Raw genomic sequence first — 17,378 nt, 5'->3', positions numbered from 1 at the left:
ACACACATTTCCTTTGCATGCACTTTGTTGAGAGCCTTTATCATAAATGGATGTTGAATTTGTGAAAAGTTTTTTTGTGCATCTATTGAGACGATCACATGATTTTTATCTTTTATTTAGTTAATGGGGTGTATCACAGTGATTGGATTTGTGGATGTTGATTCACCCTTCTTTCCCTGGGATAAATCTCACTTGATCATGGTATATGATTTTTTTTAAGGAATTGTTGAATTTGGTTTGTTAATATTTTGTTGAGTAATTTTGCATCAGTGTTCATTAGTGATATTGGCTTGTAATTTTCTTCTTTGTAGTGTCTATATCTGGTTTTAGTACCAAGGTGATGCCAGCCTCATAGAATGAGTTCCTATTCAATTTTTGGGGGGATAGTTTAAGAAGAATAGTGATTAAGTCTTCATTAAATGTTCAGTAGAATTCACCTGTAAAGGCATCTAGTCCTGGACTTTGGTTGGTTAGAATTTTTTGATTACTGATTCAATTTAATTACTAATGATTGGTCTGTGCAGATTTTCTGTTTCTTCCAGATTCAGTCTTAAAAGACTATATGTTTCTAGGAATCCTTCCATTTCTCTGGTTTGTTCTATTTGTTGGTGTATAATTTTTCATAAGTAATTTCTTATATTTTGTATTTCTATGGTGTCCGTTGTAACTTCTCTTTCACTTCTGAGTTTATTTATCTGGGCCAAATCTCTTTTTTCTTGATGTGTCTGGCTAATGTTTTATCAACTTTGTTTATCTTTTCAAAGAACAAACTCTTCATTCACCCTTCCTTCCCTCTTTCCCTCTTTGTTTTATTTGTTTCCATTCTGATTTCATAATTTCTTTCCTTCTACTAGCTTTGGATTTTGTTTATTCTTCTTCTTCTAGTTCCTTTAGGTATAAGTTTAGATTCTTTGTGATTTTCTTCTTTCCTGATGTAATCTGTACTGCTATAAGCTTCTCTCTTAGAATTGCCTTTGCTGCAGCCCATAGAACTTAGGATGTTATATTTCCACTTCCATTTGTCTCATGGTGTTAGTTTATTTTCTCTTTGATATTCACAGTGACACCAATGGTTGTCTAGACTCCATCTGCTTGTGCTTTGGTCTAGTTTCTTCTTGTAGCTGATTTCTAGTCTCATACCATTATGATTGGAAAAAATGATTTCAATCTTTTTAAATTTATTGAGACTCTTTTTGTGTTCTTACATGTAACCTATCCTGGAGAATATTCCATGTGTACCTAAAAGAATGTGTATTGTGATGTTTCGGGGTGAAATGTTCTGTGTGCATCTCATCATTGGTTCTAATGTGTCATTTAATGCCAGTGTTTCCTTATTGGTTTTCTGTATAGATAATCTGTCCATTAATATAAGTGGGGTTTAAAGGACCCTATTGTTATTGTATTACTGTCAACTTCTCCTGTAATGTCTGTTAATATTTCCTTTATGTATTTAGGTATTTCTACGTTGGATGCTTATATATTTATAAGTGTTATATATTCTTCTTGGATTGATCTCTTTGTAATTATTTGTGTTCCAATTTGTCTTTCATTACAGTTCATGTTAAAGTCTATTTTGTCCAATATAAATATTGCTACCCCAGCTATATTTTTGCTTTCATTTTCATAGAGTACAGGCATTATTTGGTGATGTTATGGGTTCAGTTCCAGACCATTGCATTAAGCACATATTGCAGTAAAGCAAGTCACATGATTGTTTTTGTTTCCCAATGCATAGAAATCTTATGTGTACACGCTGTAGTCTATTGAGTGTCCAATTGCATTGTCTAAAAGAAAAAGGTATATACCTTTATCAAAAAGACTTTATTGGTAAAAAATACTCACCAAAATTTGAGTCTTCAGCTAATTGTGATCATTTTGCAATAGTAGTATCAAAGATCACTGATCACGACCACCATTAATATTTATTGTTCTTCAGTCACAAAGTCATGTCTGACTCTTTGTGACCCCATGAACTGCAGCATACCAGGCTTCCCTCTCCCTCACTATCTCCTAGAGTTTGCTCAAACTCAGGCCCATTGAGTCTGTGATGCCATCCAACCATGTCATCCTCTGTTGCCCCTTCACCTCTTCCCCTCAATCTTTCTCAGCATCAGGCACCTTGCATCAGGTGGCCAAAGTATTGGAGCTTCAGCTTCAGCATCAGTCCTTCCAATGAATATTTAGGGTTGATTTCCTTCAGGACTGATTGGTTTGATCTCCTCAATGTCCAAAGGACTCCCAAGAGTCTTCTCCAGCACCACAGTTTGAAAGCATCAATTCTTCGGCACTCTGTCTTCCTTATGGTCCAACTCTCACATCCGTAACATGACTGCTGGAAAGACCATAGCTTTGATTATATGGACCTTTGTCAGCAAAGTGATATCTCTGCTCTTTAATATTCTGTCTGCTATCTAGGCTTGTCATAGCTTTCCTTTCAAGAAGCAAGCATTTTCTAATTTCATGGCTGTAGTCATTAATATTATTATTACATAAAATATAATATAATAATATAAACAATAACAAAAAGTTTGAAATATTGCAAGAATTACTAAATGTGGCACAGAGACACAAAATGAACAAATGCTGTTATAAAAAATTGTACTGATAGTATTGACAGATGCAGTTGCCAAAAGCCTTCAGTTATAAAGTAAAGCACAATAAAATAAGGTATGCCTGTATCTTTTTCCACCCTTTCACTTGCAATCTGTGTGTATGGCTTTGGATCTGAAGTGAGTCTGTTATAGGCAGCATATATATGGGTCTTATTTTTCAATCCATTCAATCACCCTATATCTTTTGATGGGAGCATTTAGTTCATTTACATTTGAAGTAATTATTGATATATATGTACTTACAAACAAAATGGCATTGATATATATGCCATTTTGTTAATTGTCTTCTGGTTACTTTTGTTGTTGTTGTTCTCTGTTACTTTCTTCTTCTTTTACTATCTCTCCTTGTATTTTGATGACTTTAGTGCAGTACCTGCATTCCTTTCCCTTTATTTTTGGTGACCCTATTGGTTTTTGGTTTGTGGTTACCATGAGGTTCTTATATAACAATCTATGTATAGAGCAGTCTATTTTAAGTTGATGCATGTTCTAAATTGTTTGAGCATGTTCTAAAATCACCCTTTACTTTAACCATGAATTGAACTTTGATCTCCTAGAATGAATCTGCTCTCTCAGGTCTCTGTTTGAAGGCCCTCCTATATGTTGCCCCACTGTTTGAAAGGCTCCTTCAATTGGCTGACTTTTATTTTCAATAATGCGGATGTCACCTCTTTAGGAAAGTCCTCTCTGAGCCTCAGTGCACCTTCCAAGCCATAGTTGGTGTACCTTACATACATTCCACTTCACCTTGGGTTCACTTCTATCGCAGAGTCTATTTGTTTACTTGTCTCCCCTACTAAACTATGAGGCTGTTGTCTAGAAGTACTACATCTTTTAGTTATAAGCACCTTGCCCTTTGCCTCAGTTCAATTCAGTTCAGTCACTCAGTCGTGTCTGACTCTTTGTGACCCCATGGAGCAGCACGCCAGGCTTCCCTGTCTATCACCAACTCCTGGAGCTTGCTTAAACTCATGTCCTTTGAGTCAGTGATGCATTCCAACCATCTCCTCCTCTGTTGTCCCCTTCTCCTCCTGCCTTCAATCTTTCCCAGCCTCAGGGTCTTTTCCAATGAGTCAGTTCTTCGCATCAGGTGGCCAAAGTATTGGAGTTTCAGCTTCAGCATCAGTCCTTCCAATGAATATTCAGGACTGATCTCCTTTAGGATGGACTTCTTGGATCTCCTTGTAGTCCAAGGGACTCTCAAGAGTCTTCTCCAATACCACAGCTCAAAAGCATTAGTTCTTTGGCGCTCACCTTTCTTTATAGTCCAACTCTCACGTCCATACATGACTGCTGGAAGAACCATAGCCTTGACTAGATGGACATTTGTAGGTAAAGTAATGTCTCTGCTTTTTAATATGCTGTCTAGGTTGGTCATAGCTTTTCTTCCAAGGAGAAATTGTCTTTTAATTCATGCGTGCAGTCACCATCTGCAATGATTTTGGAGCCCCCCAAAATAAAGTTTGTCACTGTTTCCATTGTTTCCCCATCTATTTGCCATGAAGTGATGGGACCAGATGCCATGATCTTAGTTTTCTGAATGTTGAGTTTTAAGCCAACTTTTTCACTCTCCTCTTTCACTTTCATCAAGAGGCTCTTTAGTTCTTCTTTGCTTTCTGCCATAAGGGTGGTGTCATCTGCATATCTGAGGTTATTGCTATTTCTCCTGGCAATCTTGATTCCAGCTTGTGCTTCATCCAGCCCAGCATTTCTCATGATGTACTCTGCATAGAAGTTAAATAAGCAGGGTGACAATATACAGCCTTGGATTGTCAATCAAGCCTAGGTGCTTGATTGATTTCGAAAGGCTGGCTATCTGCATATAAATCAATGAAGTTAGAATGAATCCTCACAACATATACAAAAATAAACTCAAAGTGGCTTAAAGACTTTAAAACATGACACCATAAAACTCTTATATGAGAACATAGGCAAAACATTCCCTGACATAAATTGTACCAGTGTTATCTTAGGTCAGTCTTCCAAGGCAGTAGAAATAAAAGCAAAAATAAACAAATGGGACTTATATGTGCAATCTAAAATACGACACAAATGAACTTATCTGCAAAATAGAAGCAGACTTACAGACATAGAGAACAGACTTGTGGTTGCCAAAGAAGGGAGGAATGAGGAGGGATAGATTGGGAGACTGAGATTAGCAGATGCAAACTAGTATATACAGGATGGCTAAACAGCAGGTCCTATTGTGTAGCACAGGGAATTATACTCAGTATCTTTTGACAAACCATAATGGAAAAGAACATGAAAACAATGTGTGTGTGTATATATATAAATATATATATGTATATATATATATAACTGAATCTCTTTGCTATACAGTAGAAATTAACACAACATTGTAAACCAACTATACTTCAATAAAATAAAATTTCAAAAAGTTTGTTTAAACCCCATGATCACCTACTAACTTTAACAATAACCAGTTTTACTTTTCAGATGTGTGTTTGTGTGTATGCCCCTGTACTGAAATAATAGCAATAACTGTGCTATCAGTCATACCACTGTGGCTCATTTTAAAGAACCAGCAGAAAACATTTTGCAGTATTGTCAAGATTTGCTACTATCCTGAATGAGACTCTTTCATTGACCTTTAGCTATTTAAACAAATTGTGAACCTACTCCAGGACTGTGACTGATATTTTCTGAGTTGGTAACCAGTTTTGATTATCACGATTTTTATGTGTTAAAACAAGCTACTTAGAAATTACATAGAAGATACTCCATGAAATTCCACTGGGGTTTTTAAATATCTTGAAGTTTATGATAATAATTTTACTTAATTTTAAACATAAATTTCACATCTTAAATTTAAAAATTAAATACCCATCCTTTATTCTTTCTTGTGGGAAATAAACTTTTCTCTTCAGAATTGTATATATGAAAGGCATCTGTCCCAAAGCTGCCAACTGCTTGCTAAGTATTATGGAATTCTGTAAAAAAAAAAAAAAAAAGATTCCTCTCTTTACTCTTTTCATAGCCAAAGTTACCCTGAAATTACACCATGATGCATTCAATTTATTATTTTAGTTAAGACATTGCTTACATTTATAAATTTACCACATTCTCAAGATTCAGTTTTATTTTTTCCCTACTATATGGTCTCCTCCCCAGTAGAACTTTATGAATTATAAATATCACAATATAATTTATAACATGTTGAAAATACTATGTACAGAGTCCTGAATAAACTGAGATTATGGAGGCTCTTAAATAAATACTCTTAGTTTTAATATCAATGAAATATGTAATGGAGTTTCTAAAACTAATCTTTAGAATTATTTCTATATAAGCCTGACTTCAAAACAACATATCCTTTAAAAAGCATATTTCAAATATATCTGGAAGCTCGAAGAAAAATTCTATTAGTATAAAGACAGATCTGACATGCCCCCTCTTTTTCTGATGAGATTTAAGGAGCTGTTGAATTTACTGGAATTATCTCTAATAAAGTTTTTTAAGAATAGAGGCAACAGTTACATTATAGGGAATCTGTAGAATGCAAATTCAGATAGGGCTAGTCTAGACTCCTCCAATAATGCTCCTGTTTAATTTCCTGGAAATATGTCAACCACCCACAAAGAAACTTTTGAGATTGCTGTATGAGTATCACTAAGGATATAATCATTAGGACTATGGGATTGTCTAACAGAATTTAACCCATTTTTAAGAGTAGGAATGGTGGTCTTCAGGAAAGCTTCCCTGAAGAATACACATTTAGAGATTTTGATGGAGAAAAACAGATTTGTCTGGTAAAAAAATTGATAAATAATAAATCTTTTTATTTTGTTTCTAAAAGTCTTATTCACTATTCAGAATTTTAAATACAACTATCTTTCCTATAACTGCAAAATAAAAGAGTAAAACGAGCATTCTTAATGTGGCATAGAATAAGATGGACATAAAATACAACAACCTATACAAGATGACAGAAAAAAGGACAGACTAAGAGAAAGTTAAGACAACTACATAAACAAGCTTAAGAACGTATGTTTCTCCATTAAGAGGATAATTCATGGTCATCAAAGATAATTTTATAAGTATAGAAAAACATTACCACAAAGGAATCATCAAAAGTATAAAAAACACATTTAGGATATTTTCTTTTTTTCTACATTTAGGACATTTTCTTAAGGTTTACCAAATGTGGGTTACTGCTGCGTATTCACGCTATATAATCTAAAGTCCATTGTTGTTGTTCAGTCAGTCCCTAAGTCATGTCCGACTCTTTGTGACCCCATGAAATGCAGCATGCCAGGCTTTCCTGTCCTTCACTATCTCCCAGAGTTTGGTCAAACGCATGTCTATTGAGTCAGTGATGCCATCCAACCATCTCATTCTCTGTCACCCTCTTCTCCTTCTGCTGTCAATCTTTCCTAGCATTAGGGTCTTTTCCAATGAGTCGGTTCTTCACATAGGTTGGCCAAAGTATTAGAGCTTCAACTTCAGCATCAGTCCTTCCAATGGATATTAAGGGTTGATTTCTTTTAGGATTGATTGGTTTGATCTCCTTGCTGTCCAAGGGACTCTCAAGAGTCTTCTCCAGCACCACAGTTCGAAAGCATCAATTCTTCAGTATTCAGCCTTCTTTATGGTTCAGCTCTCACATCCATACATGCCTACTGGAAAAACCATAGCTTTGACTATAAGGACCTTTGTTGTCACAGTGATGTCTCTGCTTTTTAATTCTCTGTCTAGGTTTGATGTACCCTTCCTTCCAAGGAGCAAGTGTCTTTTATGGCTGAAGTCACCATTTGCAGTGATTTTGGAACCCAGTAAAATAAAATCTGACACTGTTTCCCCATCTATTTGCCATGAAGTGATGGGGCCAGATGCCATTATCTTAGTTTTCTGAATGTTGAGCTTTAAGCCAACTTTTCACTCTCCTCTTTCACTTTCATCAAGAGTCTCTTTAGTTCTTTGCTTTCTGCCATAAGGGTGGTGTCATCTGCATATCTGAGGTTATTGCTATTTCTCCTGGCAATCTTGATTTCAGCTTGTAAGCCATCCAGCCCAGCATTTTGCACGATGTACTCTGCATATAAGTTAAATAAGCAGATTGACAGTATACAGCCTTGATATACTGCTTTCCCAGTTTTGAACCAGTTCATTGTTCCATGTCAGGTTCTAACTGTTGCTTCTTATCCTGCACACAAGTTTCTCAGAAGACAGGTAAGGTGGTCTGGTATTTCTATCTCTAAGAATTTTCCACAGTTTGTTATGATCCACACAGTCAAAGGCTTTAGTGTAGTCAATGAAGCAGAAATAGATGCTTTTTTGGAATTCTCTTACTTTTTCTATGATCCAGTAGATGTTGACAATTTGGCCTCTGGTTCCTCTGTCTTTTCTAAATCCAGCCTGTACATCTGTAAGTTCTCAGTTCACATACTGTTGAAGCCTAGCTTGAAGGATTTTGAGCATAATCTTCCTAATATGAAATCAGTGCAACTATATGATAATTTGAAAATTCTTTGGCATTGCCCTTTTTTGGGACTGGAATGAAAACTGACCTTTTCCAGTCCTGTGGCTACTGCTCAGTTTTCCAGATTTGCTGGCATATTGAGTGCAGCACTTGAACAGCATCATCTTTTAGGATTTGAAATAGTTCAGCGGGAATTCCATCATCTCCACTAGCTTTGTTCGCAGTAGTGCTTCTTAAGGCCCATTTTACTTCACACTCCAGAATGTCTGGTTCTAGACGACTGACCACACCATCATGGTTATTGGAGTCATTAAGACCTATTTTGTACAGTTCTTCTGTACATTCTTGCCACCTCTTAATATCTTCTGCTTCTGTTAGGGCCTTGCTGTTTCTGTCCTTTATTGTGCCTATCTTGCATGAAATGTTCCCTTGGTATCTCCAGTTTTCTTGAAATGATCTCTAGTCTTTCCCATTCTGTTGTTTTCCTCTGTCTCTTTGCATTGTTCACTTAAGAAGGCTTTGTTATCTCTCTGTGCTGTTCTCTAGAACTCTGCATTCAGCTGGGTAAATCTTTTTCTCCTTTGCCTTCCGCTTCTCTCCTTTTCTCAACTATTTGTAATATAAACATCATTTCAAATTGTAGTATAATATTCCGTTGAGTGAACTATCATTACTTACTTAACATTCCCCTATCAAACATTTGTGTAGCTTTATTTTTTTCACTTTTGTAAATATTAAAGCCATGGACATTATTAGATATAGTTTTTTCTACTTTATAAATATTTCTTTTTACTAGATTCTTGAAAATGTGATTACTGGATCAAAAATTATGAACACTTTAAAAATTCTTGATATAATTAGAACAAAATTATTTCTCAAAGGACTATGCTAATTTATTTTATTACTATTAATTTTAACTAGCAAATTTCACTATCTACTGTAAAACTTTTCCTTTTTAAAAAAGTATTCTTCTTTATAACATCAGTATATGGTCTGATGGAGTAGGAAATGGCAACCTTCTCCAGTATTCTTGCCTGTAAAGTTCCGTGAACAGAGGAGCCTGGCAGACTACAGTCCATGGGGTCGCAAAGAGTCAGACACGATTGAGCAGCAGGCATGTCACAGCACTCTAATGGTTATACATATAGCTAAATTTAATAAATATCTTTTTTTTTCTCACTTGGTTTCTCAGCAGCATTTGAAACATTGAACTAATCTGCCCTTTTGAGGGCTTGTTTCTTTCTTACTTGACTTGCAAGCACTTCAAATCAGTATGTCCAAAACTGAACTACTGCCTCAAGGCTTTGCTTCCCAAACCAGCATTTATAAACATTTGTTGAATAAATAAAGGAGAAAATAGTCTCACCACCCAGAGGACAGTAAAGCTTTCCCACAACTGTGAAAGGAGCATTAAAGACAGAATTAACAACAGTTACAAAGGCTCTGAAGTAGAAGAGGAATTATTATATTTTAAGAATTAAAAGGAAGATAATGGCTAGATTACAGTAAGTAAAAGAGAGACTAATACAGGAAAAGTTAAAAAAAAGATAGGTAGGGGCCACATCATGCTAAGCATTGTAGGCTTTGGAAAATAGTTTGGATTTTATTCTTCATACAATGAGCAAATACTAAAGGAATTTTTAAATAAAATTTTAACTAATTTATTTTGAAACAATTTCACTCCCAAGAACTGAGTCAGCCTTCCCTAATGACAACTGCTTACATAATCTTAGTGCATTGTCAAAGCCAAGAAATCGATATTGATATAACACTATAACTTGGTTCAGTTCAGTTGCTCACTTGTGTCCGACTCTTTGCAACCCCATGACTGCAGCACGCCAGGTTTCCCTGTCCATCACCAACTCCCAGAGTTCACTCAAACTCATCTCCACTGAGTTGGTGATGCCATCCAACCATCTCATCCACTGTCGTTCCCTTCTATCCTGCCTTCAATCTTTCCTAGCGTCAGGGTCTTTTCCAAGCAGTCAGTTTTTTGCATCAGGTGGCCAAAGTATTAAGAGTTTCAGCTTCAGCATCAGTGCTTCCAATGAATATTCAGGACTGATCTCCTTTAGGATGGAATGGTTGGATCTCCTTGCAGTCCAACTGACTCTCAACTGTCTTCTCCAACACCACAGTTCAAAAGCATCAGTTCTTTGGCACTTAGCTTTCTTTATAGTCCAACTCTCACATCCATACATGACTACTGGAAAAACCATAGCCTTGACTAGATGGACCTTTGTTGACAAGTAATGTCTCTGCTTTTTAATATACTATCTAGGTTGGTCATAACTTTCCTTCCAAGGAATTAAAAGGAAATTAAAAGTTCCTTTTAATTTCATGGTTGCAATCACCATCTGCAGTGATTTTGGAGCCCCAAAAAATAAAGTCAGCCACTGTTTCCCCATCTATTTGCCATGAAGTGATGGGACTGATACCATGATCTTAGTTTTCTGAATGCTGAATTTTAAGCCAACTTTTCCACTCTCTTCTTTCACTTTTATCAAGAGGCTCTTTAGTTCTTCTTCACTTTCCATAAGGGCGGTGTCATCTGCATATCTGAGGTTATTGATATTTCTCCCAGCAATCCTAATTTCAGTTTGTGTTTTATCAAGCCTAGCGTTTCTTATGATGTACTCTGCATATAAGTTAAATAAGCAGGGTGACAATATATAGCCATGATGTACTGCTTTTCCAATTTGGAACCAGTCTGTTGTTCCATGTCCAGTTCTAACTGTTGCTTCCTGACCTGCATACAGCTTTCTCAAGAGGTAGGTCAGGTGGTCTGGTATTCCCATCTCTTGAAGAATTTTCCACAATTTATTGTGATCCACACAGTCAAATGCTTTGGCATAGTCAATAAAGCAGAAATAGATGTTATTCTGGAACTCTCTTGCTTTTTCCATGATCCAGTGGATGTTGGCAATTTGATCTCTGGTTCCTCTGCCTTTTCTAAAACCAGCTTGAACATCTAGAAGTTTACAGTTCACGTATTGCTGAAGCCTGGCTTGGAGAATTTTGAGCATTACTTTACTAGCATGTGAGATGAGTGCAATTGTGTGGTAGTTTGAGCATTCTTTCACATTGCCTTTCTTTGGGATTGGAATGAAAACTGACCTTTTCCAGTCCTATGGCCACTGCTGAGTTTTCAAAATTTGCTGACATACTGAGTGCAGCACTTTCACAGCATCATCTTTCAGGATTTTAAATAGCTCAACTAGAATTCCATCACCTCTACTAGCTTTGTTCGTAATGATACTTCCTAAGGCCCACTTGACTTCACATTCCAGGATGTCCGGCTCTAGGTGAGTGATCACACCATCGTGATTATCTGGGTCCTGAAGATCTTTTTTGTATAATTCTTCTGTGTATTCTTGCCACCTCTTCTTAATATCTTCTGCTTCTGTTAGGTCCATACCATTTCTGTCCTTTATCGAGCCCATCTTTGCATGAAACGTTCCCTTGGTATCTCTAATTTTCTTGAAGAGATCTCTAGTCTTTCCTATTCTCTTGTTTTCCTCTCTTTCTTTGCATTGATCACTGAGGAAGGCTTTCTTATCTCTCCTTGCTATTCTTTGGAACTCTGCATTCAGATACTTATATCTTTCCTTTTCTCCTTTGCTTTTCGCTTCTCTTCTTTTCACAGTTATTTGTAAGGCATCCCCAGACAGCCATTTTGCTTTTTTGCATTTCTTTTCCATGGGGATGGTCTTGATCCCTGTCTCCTGTACAATGTCATGAACCTCATTCCATAGTTCATCAGGCACTCTATCTATCAGATCTAGGCCCTTAAATCTATTTTTCACTTCCACTGTATAATCATAAGGGATTTGATTTAGGTCATACCTGAATGGTCTAGTGTTTTTCCCTACTTTCTTTAATTTAAGTCTGAATTTGGCAATAAGGAGTTCATGATCTAGGCCACAGTCAGCTCCCAGTCTTGATTTTGCTGACTGTATAGAGCTTCTCCATCTTTGGCTGCAAAGAATATAGTCAATCTGATTTTGGTGTTGACCATCTGGTGATGTCCATGTGTAGAGTCTTCTCTTCTATTGTTGGAAGAGGGTGTTTGCTATGACCAGTGCATTCTCTTGGCAAAACTCTATTAGCCTTTGCCCTGCTTCATTCCATACTCCAAGGCCAAATTTGCCTGTTACTCCAGGTGTTTAATTACCATTAATTTATTTTATTCCCTCTGAAGTCATTGTCAAACAAAACAACTGACTGGTTGTCCTTCTGATTTATCAGTCTATCTCCTGTGAATTTAATTACCATGAGTCATAACAACATGCTATGAAAAACTCAGATCTAGACTAATTAAGACATAGAGAATCCTATAAGAAAACTTTTCATTTTATGTTTCTCTTCTGTACCTTTTAATTGTAACAGAAGAAAAAACTTGAATCTTGAAAGAGGTAAATTTGTAACAGATAAAAGGAAGGACTTATTTATACACTGTGTTGCACTTTATTAATCTCCAATGGTAAAGCATTCAATAAAGAACTAGACAGATTTTCGAAGGATGACTTCAAGGTAGATGCTCAAGAAACACCTTGAAAGCATTTTAATGGTAAGCCCCTTCGTGGATAATGAGGTTCACAGAAAATATGGAAAATGCTCAATAAGAATTCTAAAGAAAGATTTATAATTGTAGTGATTGAGCACAAGTTCAAAATCACTATAATGAGTAAACTAAATTTAATGGATAATTAAAATGTGTTTAGTTCTAGGCTACTTAAACTATAATAAATTATTCACAGCTCTTAAAAAAGAAATGTAGCATATTATTTTATCCATGAAAATAATAATGTTTCCACCTACTAGGGAAGGTTCATTGGCATTCCACAGCAACTCACTGGGGTCCGCGTTTTCCGGATCATATATCCATAAAACGACAATCTACAAAATAAAATGTGTTTGCATTTCTTTACATTTTGGACAAAGTTCATTTTTAGTTGTGGCAAAATATAACTGTAAAAATGTTTTAATTTGTTTTTAAAATTTCAAATATCTCAATTAAAAAAAAATCAAAATTAGTATGTGTTGTTTTTAACAAGAGAAACAATCCAAAGAATTAATAACATCCTCTACACTCCTGCTGCTGCTGCTGCTGCTGCTAAGTCGCTTCAGTCGTGTCCGACTCTGTGCGACCCCGTAGACGGCAGCCCACCAGGCTCCCCCGTCCCTGGGATTCTCCAGGCAAGAACACTGGAGTGGGTTGCCATTTTCTCCTCCAGTGCATGAAAGTGAAAAGTGAAAGTGAAGTCGCTCAGTTGTGTCGGACTCTTCGCGACCCCATGGACTGCGGCCTACAAGGCTCCTCCGTCCATGGGATTTTCCAGGCAAGAGTACTGGAGTGGGGTGCCATTGCCTTCTCCGTCTACACTCCTGAGGTAACTAATATTAAGGCTTTATATGAATGCCTACATGTCATTTTCTGCACCCACAAATAGACACAGCAGCCTCCCCACACACTCATACACTTTTTACAAAAATGAAATTACACTGCTCATGGAGGAGGGCGTGGCAACCCACTCCAGTATTCTTGGCTGGAAAATCCCCATGGACAGAGGATACTGGTGGGCTACAGTCCATGGGGTCACACCGAGTCGGACACGACTGAGCAACTGAGCACACACACACTCGTAGTTCGCTTTTGTCGATATACCACAGGCATTTCAATAGATGTAGATCTCATTATTTTATTATTTTCTTCTTGAATAGACATTTTATTCTACTATAAAAGTACATTATATTACAAATACAGCAAAAATTGTCTCTCCCACCTTATGCTTTGTCACTTACTTCACACACCCTGCAAGTGACTACTATTGATAAGGTTTCTTCTATATTTCCATAAAATTTTTGTGCATAGCCAATGTTACTTTTCTCCATTTTATGTAAATACTAGTATATTAAATGCATTTTTGAACAAGATATTCACTTAAAGTTATATCTTATCTTTAAATGCTCTCATGAGTTTTTCATATTATTTCACATATTATTACAAATTATGGAGGAATCATAATTTAATAAGTAACCTACTAATAAATATTTGTTTACATCATTTTCCATTACAATCAAAGTTGGAATGAGCTACTCTGAACATATATTACTTTGTACCTTGGAGTATTCCTAAAAGGAGAATTGTTGAGTCGCAGAGAATATGCATTTGTAGTTTTTAAGGATTCTGCTAAATTATTCTCCATTGCAGTTTTAACAATGTACCCTCTCACTAGCAATGTATGAGATTTCTTCTTTTCTTCACAGCTTTCCCAATGTGATGTATTGTCATATATTTGAATATTGTCAGCCTGATGGGATGAAAAATGGTATTTTGATGCAGTTTTAATCTGCATTTCTTTTATCATGAGAAAGTTTGAGCATCTCTCCATATATTCATACTCTATTTGTTTCCTGTCTGGTGAACTATCTGTTCATTTCCTTTGCTCATTTTCTGTTGGGTTGTTGTGGTGGTGGTCATTTAGACACTAAGTCATGTCTGACTCTTTGTGACCGCATGACTGTATCCTGCCAGGCTTCTCTGTCCATGGGATTTTTCAAGGCAAGAGTACTGGAGTGGGTTGCCATTTCCTTCTCCAGGGGATCTTCCCAACCCAGGGACTGAACCCAAATCTCCTGCATTGGCAGGTGGATTCCTAAACTGCTGAGCCACCAGGAAAGCCCCATTGGGTTATTAGTCTTTTATTTACTAATTTGTAAAAGTTTTTAACCTAAGGAACATTCTCTATCTTCTACATATTGATCTGTGTGGTAGTTGCATAGACATATGTGTGTACACATGAAAACGTTTTTGTTTGCCTTAGATTCTTTATTATCCCCATACATTGCTGCCCTTCCTTCTTTCCTCTCTTTCTCCCTCCCCTTTTCCTTCCCTCCCTCCTTTCCTCCCTTTTATCTTCCCTTTACCTTTACCTTCTCTCAACCTACATAATTTAACAATTAGTATTTATTTTTCCCTATTTTTCTCCATGCTATGAATTTGCAGAGATATACACACACACATGTGTACATGTATTTTTAAAACGATGCATCTTAACATGTTCTTTTTAAAAAAAAATTGGATCACATTATACATACGTTCCACATTCTTTTTTTTCACTCAACTATACATCATTGAATTTCTCCAGTGTCAACTCATAATGCCTGGGCAATATTCTATGATATAGTTATATTGTAATTTATAGATCAATTTCTAGAATACTGGAGATTTGCTGTGGCTCCAGTTTTGGTTTGCTTTACCACATTACAATGCTACAAAATATGGATCATTTTCCATATAGCAGTATATACTAGAGGTTTTATTAATACTTCTGTGGAGTAGATTCCAAGGAGTGGGATTATTGACCCAAAGGGTATATATATATATATATATATATATATATATATCTTATATTTTAATATGTTTCTGCTTTGCTCTCCAAAAATGTGAATAAGGCTCTAACTCCTCACATTTACTACCAGCAAAGCTTGAGTTGAATTCTTTGGCCTAGATCCCCTCTAGAAATAGTAACTTTCTCTTGTTCAGGTTTTACTACTGTGATATTTCATTGTTAATTTAATTTGAATTTTCCTGATGAAGTGAATTTCAGAAAAATTTCATGAAATTTTTCATGTTTGTTAGATTTGCTTTTGTGTACATAGTTTTTTTTTACATTCTTCTATTGGCACTTACCATTTTCTTATCATTTGTAAGAGCTCTTTGTTTTGTTTGGACTTTACATATGTGATCCACTGGAGAAAGGAATGGCAAACCACTTCATTATTCTTGCCTGGAGAACTCCATGAACAGTATGTAAAGGCAAAAAAATATGACACTGGAAGATAAGCCCCCCAGTTCAGTAGGAGTGTCCAATATGCTACTGGGGAAGAGCGGAGAAATAGCCCCAGAAAGAATGAAGAGGCTGGGCCAAAGCAGTAACAATGCCCAGTTGTGGATGTGACTGGTGGTGAAAGTAAAGTCTGATGCTGTAAAGAACAATATTGCCTAGGAACATGGAATGTTAGGTCCATGAATCAAGGTAAATTGGATGTGGTCAAGAAGGAGATGGCAAGAGTGAACATCAACATTTTAGGGATCGGTGAACTATAACGGATGGGAATGGGCAAATTTAATTCAGAGGACCATTATATCTACTTGTATGGGCAACAATCCAGTAGAGAAACAGTCAACAAGAGTCTGAAATGCAGTCCTTGGGTGCAATCTCAAAAACAACAGAATGATTTCGGTTTGTTTCCAAGGCAGACCATTCAATATCACAGTAATTCAAGTCTATGCCACAACTATTAATGCCAAAGAAGATGAAGTCAAATGGTTCTATGAAGACCTACAAGACCTTCTAGAACTAGCACCAAAAAAAGCTGTCCTTTTCACCACAGGGGACTAGAATGCAAAGAAGTCAAGAGATACTTGAAGTAACACGCAGTTTGGCCTTGGAGTACAAAATGAAGTAGGAAGGCTAACAGACTTTTGCCAAGAGAACACACTGATCATAGCAAACACCCTCTTCCAACAACACAAGAGACAACTCTACACATGGACATCACCAGATGGTCAACACCGAAATCAGAATGATTATATTCTTTGCAGCTGAAGATGGAAAAGCTCTATACAGTCAGCAAAAACAAGACCTGGAGCTGACTGTGGCTCAGATTATGAGCTTTTTGTTGCCAAATTCAGACTTAAATTGAAGAAAGAAGGGAAAGCCATTAGGCCATTCAGGTATGACCTAAATCAAATCCCTAACTATTATATGTAAGTGACAAATAGATTCAAGGGATTAGACCTGATAAACAGAGTGCCTGAAGAACTACAGACGGAGGTTCGTAACACTGTACAAGAGGCAGTGACTGCAACCATCCCAAAGAAAAAGAAATGTAAGAAGACAAAATAGTTGTATGAGGAGGCCTTACAAATAGCTGAGGAAAGAAGATAAGTGAAAGGCAAAGGAGAGGAGAAAGAGGAAGATATACCTAACTGAATGCAGAGTTCCACAGAAGAGCAAGGAAATATAAGAAAGCCTTAAGTGAACAATGCAAAGAAATAGAGGAAAACAACAGAATGGGAAAGACTAGAGATCTTTTCAAGAAAATTAGAGATACCAAGGGAACATTTCATGCAAAGATGGGCACAATAAAGGACAGAAACTGTGTGCACCTAATAGAAGCTGATGAGATTAAGAAGAGGTGTCAAGAATACACAGAAGAACTGTACAAAAGTCTTAATGACCCAGATAACCAAGATAGACCCAGGTGGACCCAGGTAATGATCCAGATAACCACAATAGTCACTCACCTAGAGCTGG

At 36.5% G+C, this 17,378-nt stretch overlaps 1 protein-coding gene across 1 annotated transcript in view; it reads right to left on the bottom strand.

Annotated features, from left to right (window-relative positions):
• Nucleotides 1–17,378, bottom strand: part of CATSPERE (catsper channel auxiliary subunit epsilon) — a 160,021-nt gene that overhangs the window by 87,895 nt on the left and 54,748 nt on the right. The window contains exons 7-8 of the mRNA XM_086344924.1: nucleotides 12,874–12,951; nucleotides 5,457–5,563 (exon numbers count right to left, since the gene is read on the bottom strand). Coding sequence (XP_086201050.1) covers nucleotides 5,457–5,563; nucleotides 12,874–12,951 — 185 coding nt within the window. The remainder of the gene's footprint in view (nucleotides 1–5,456; nucleotides 5,564–12,873; nucleotides 12,952–17,378) is intronic.

This window comes from Bos grunniens, chromosome 16 (assembly GCF_055505025.1).
Source record: "Bos grunniens cultivar Pamir isolate PY7600 chromosome 16, Bosgru_T2T1.0, whole genome shotgun sequence".
Taxonomy (NCBI): Eukaryota; Metazoa; Chordata; class Mammalia; order Artiodactyla; family Bovidae; genus Bos; species Bos grunniens.
The sequence above is the reverse complement of the archived record's forward strand: the minus strand, read 5'-3'. Positions and strand labels throughout refer to the sequence as shown.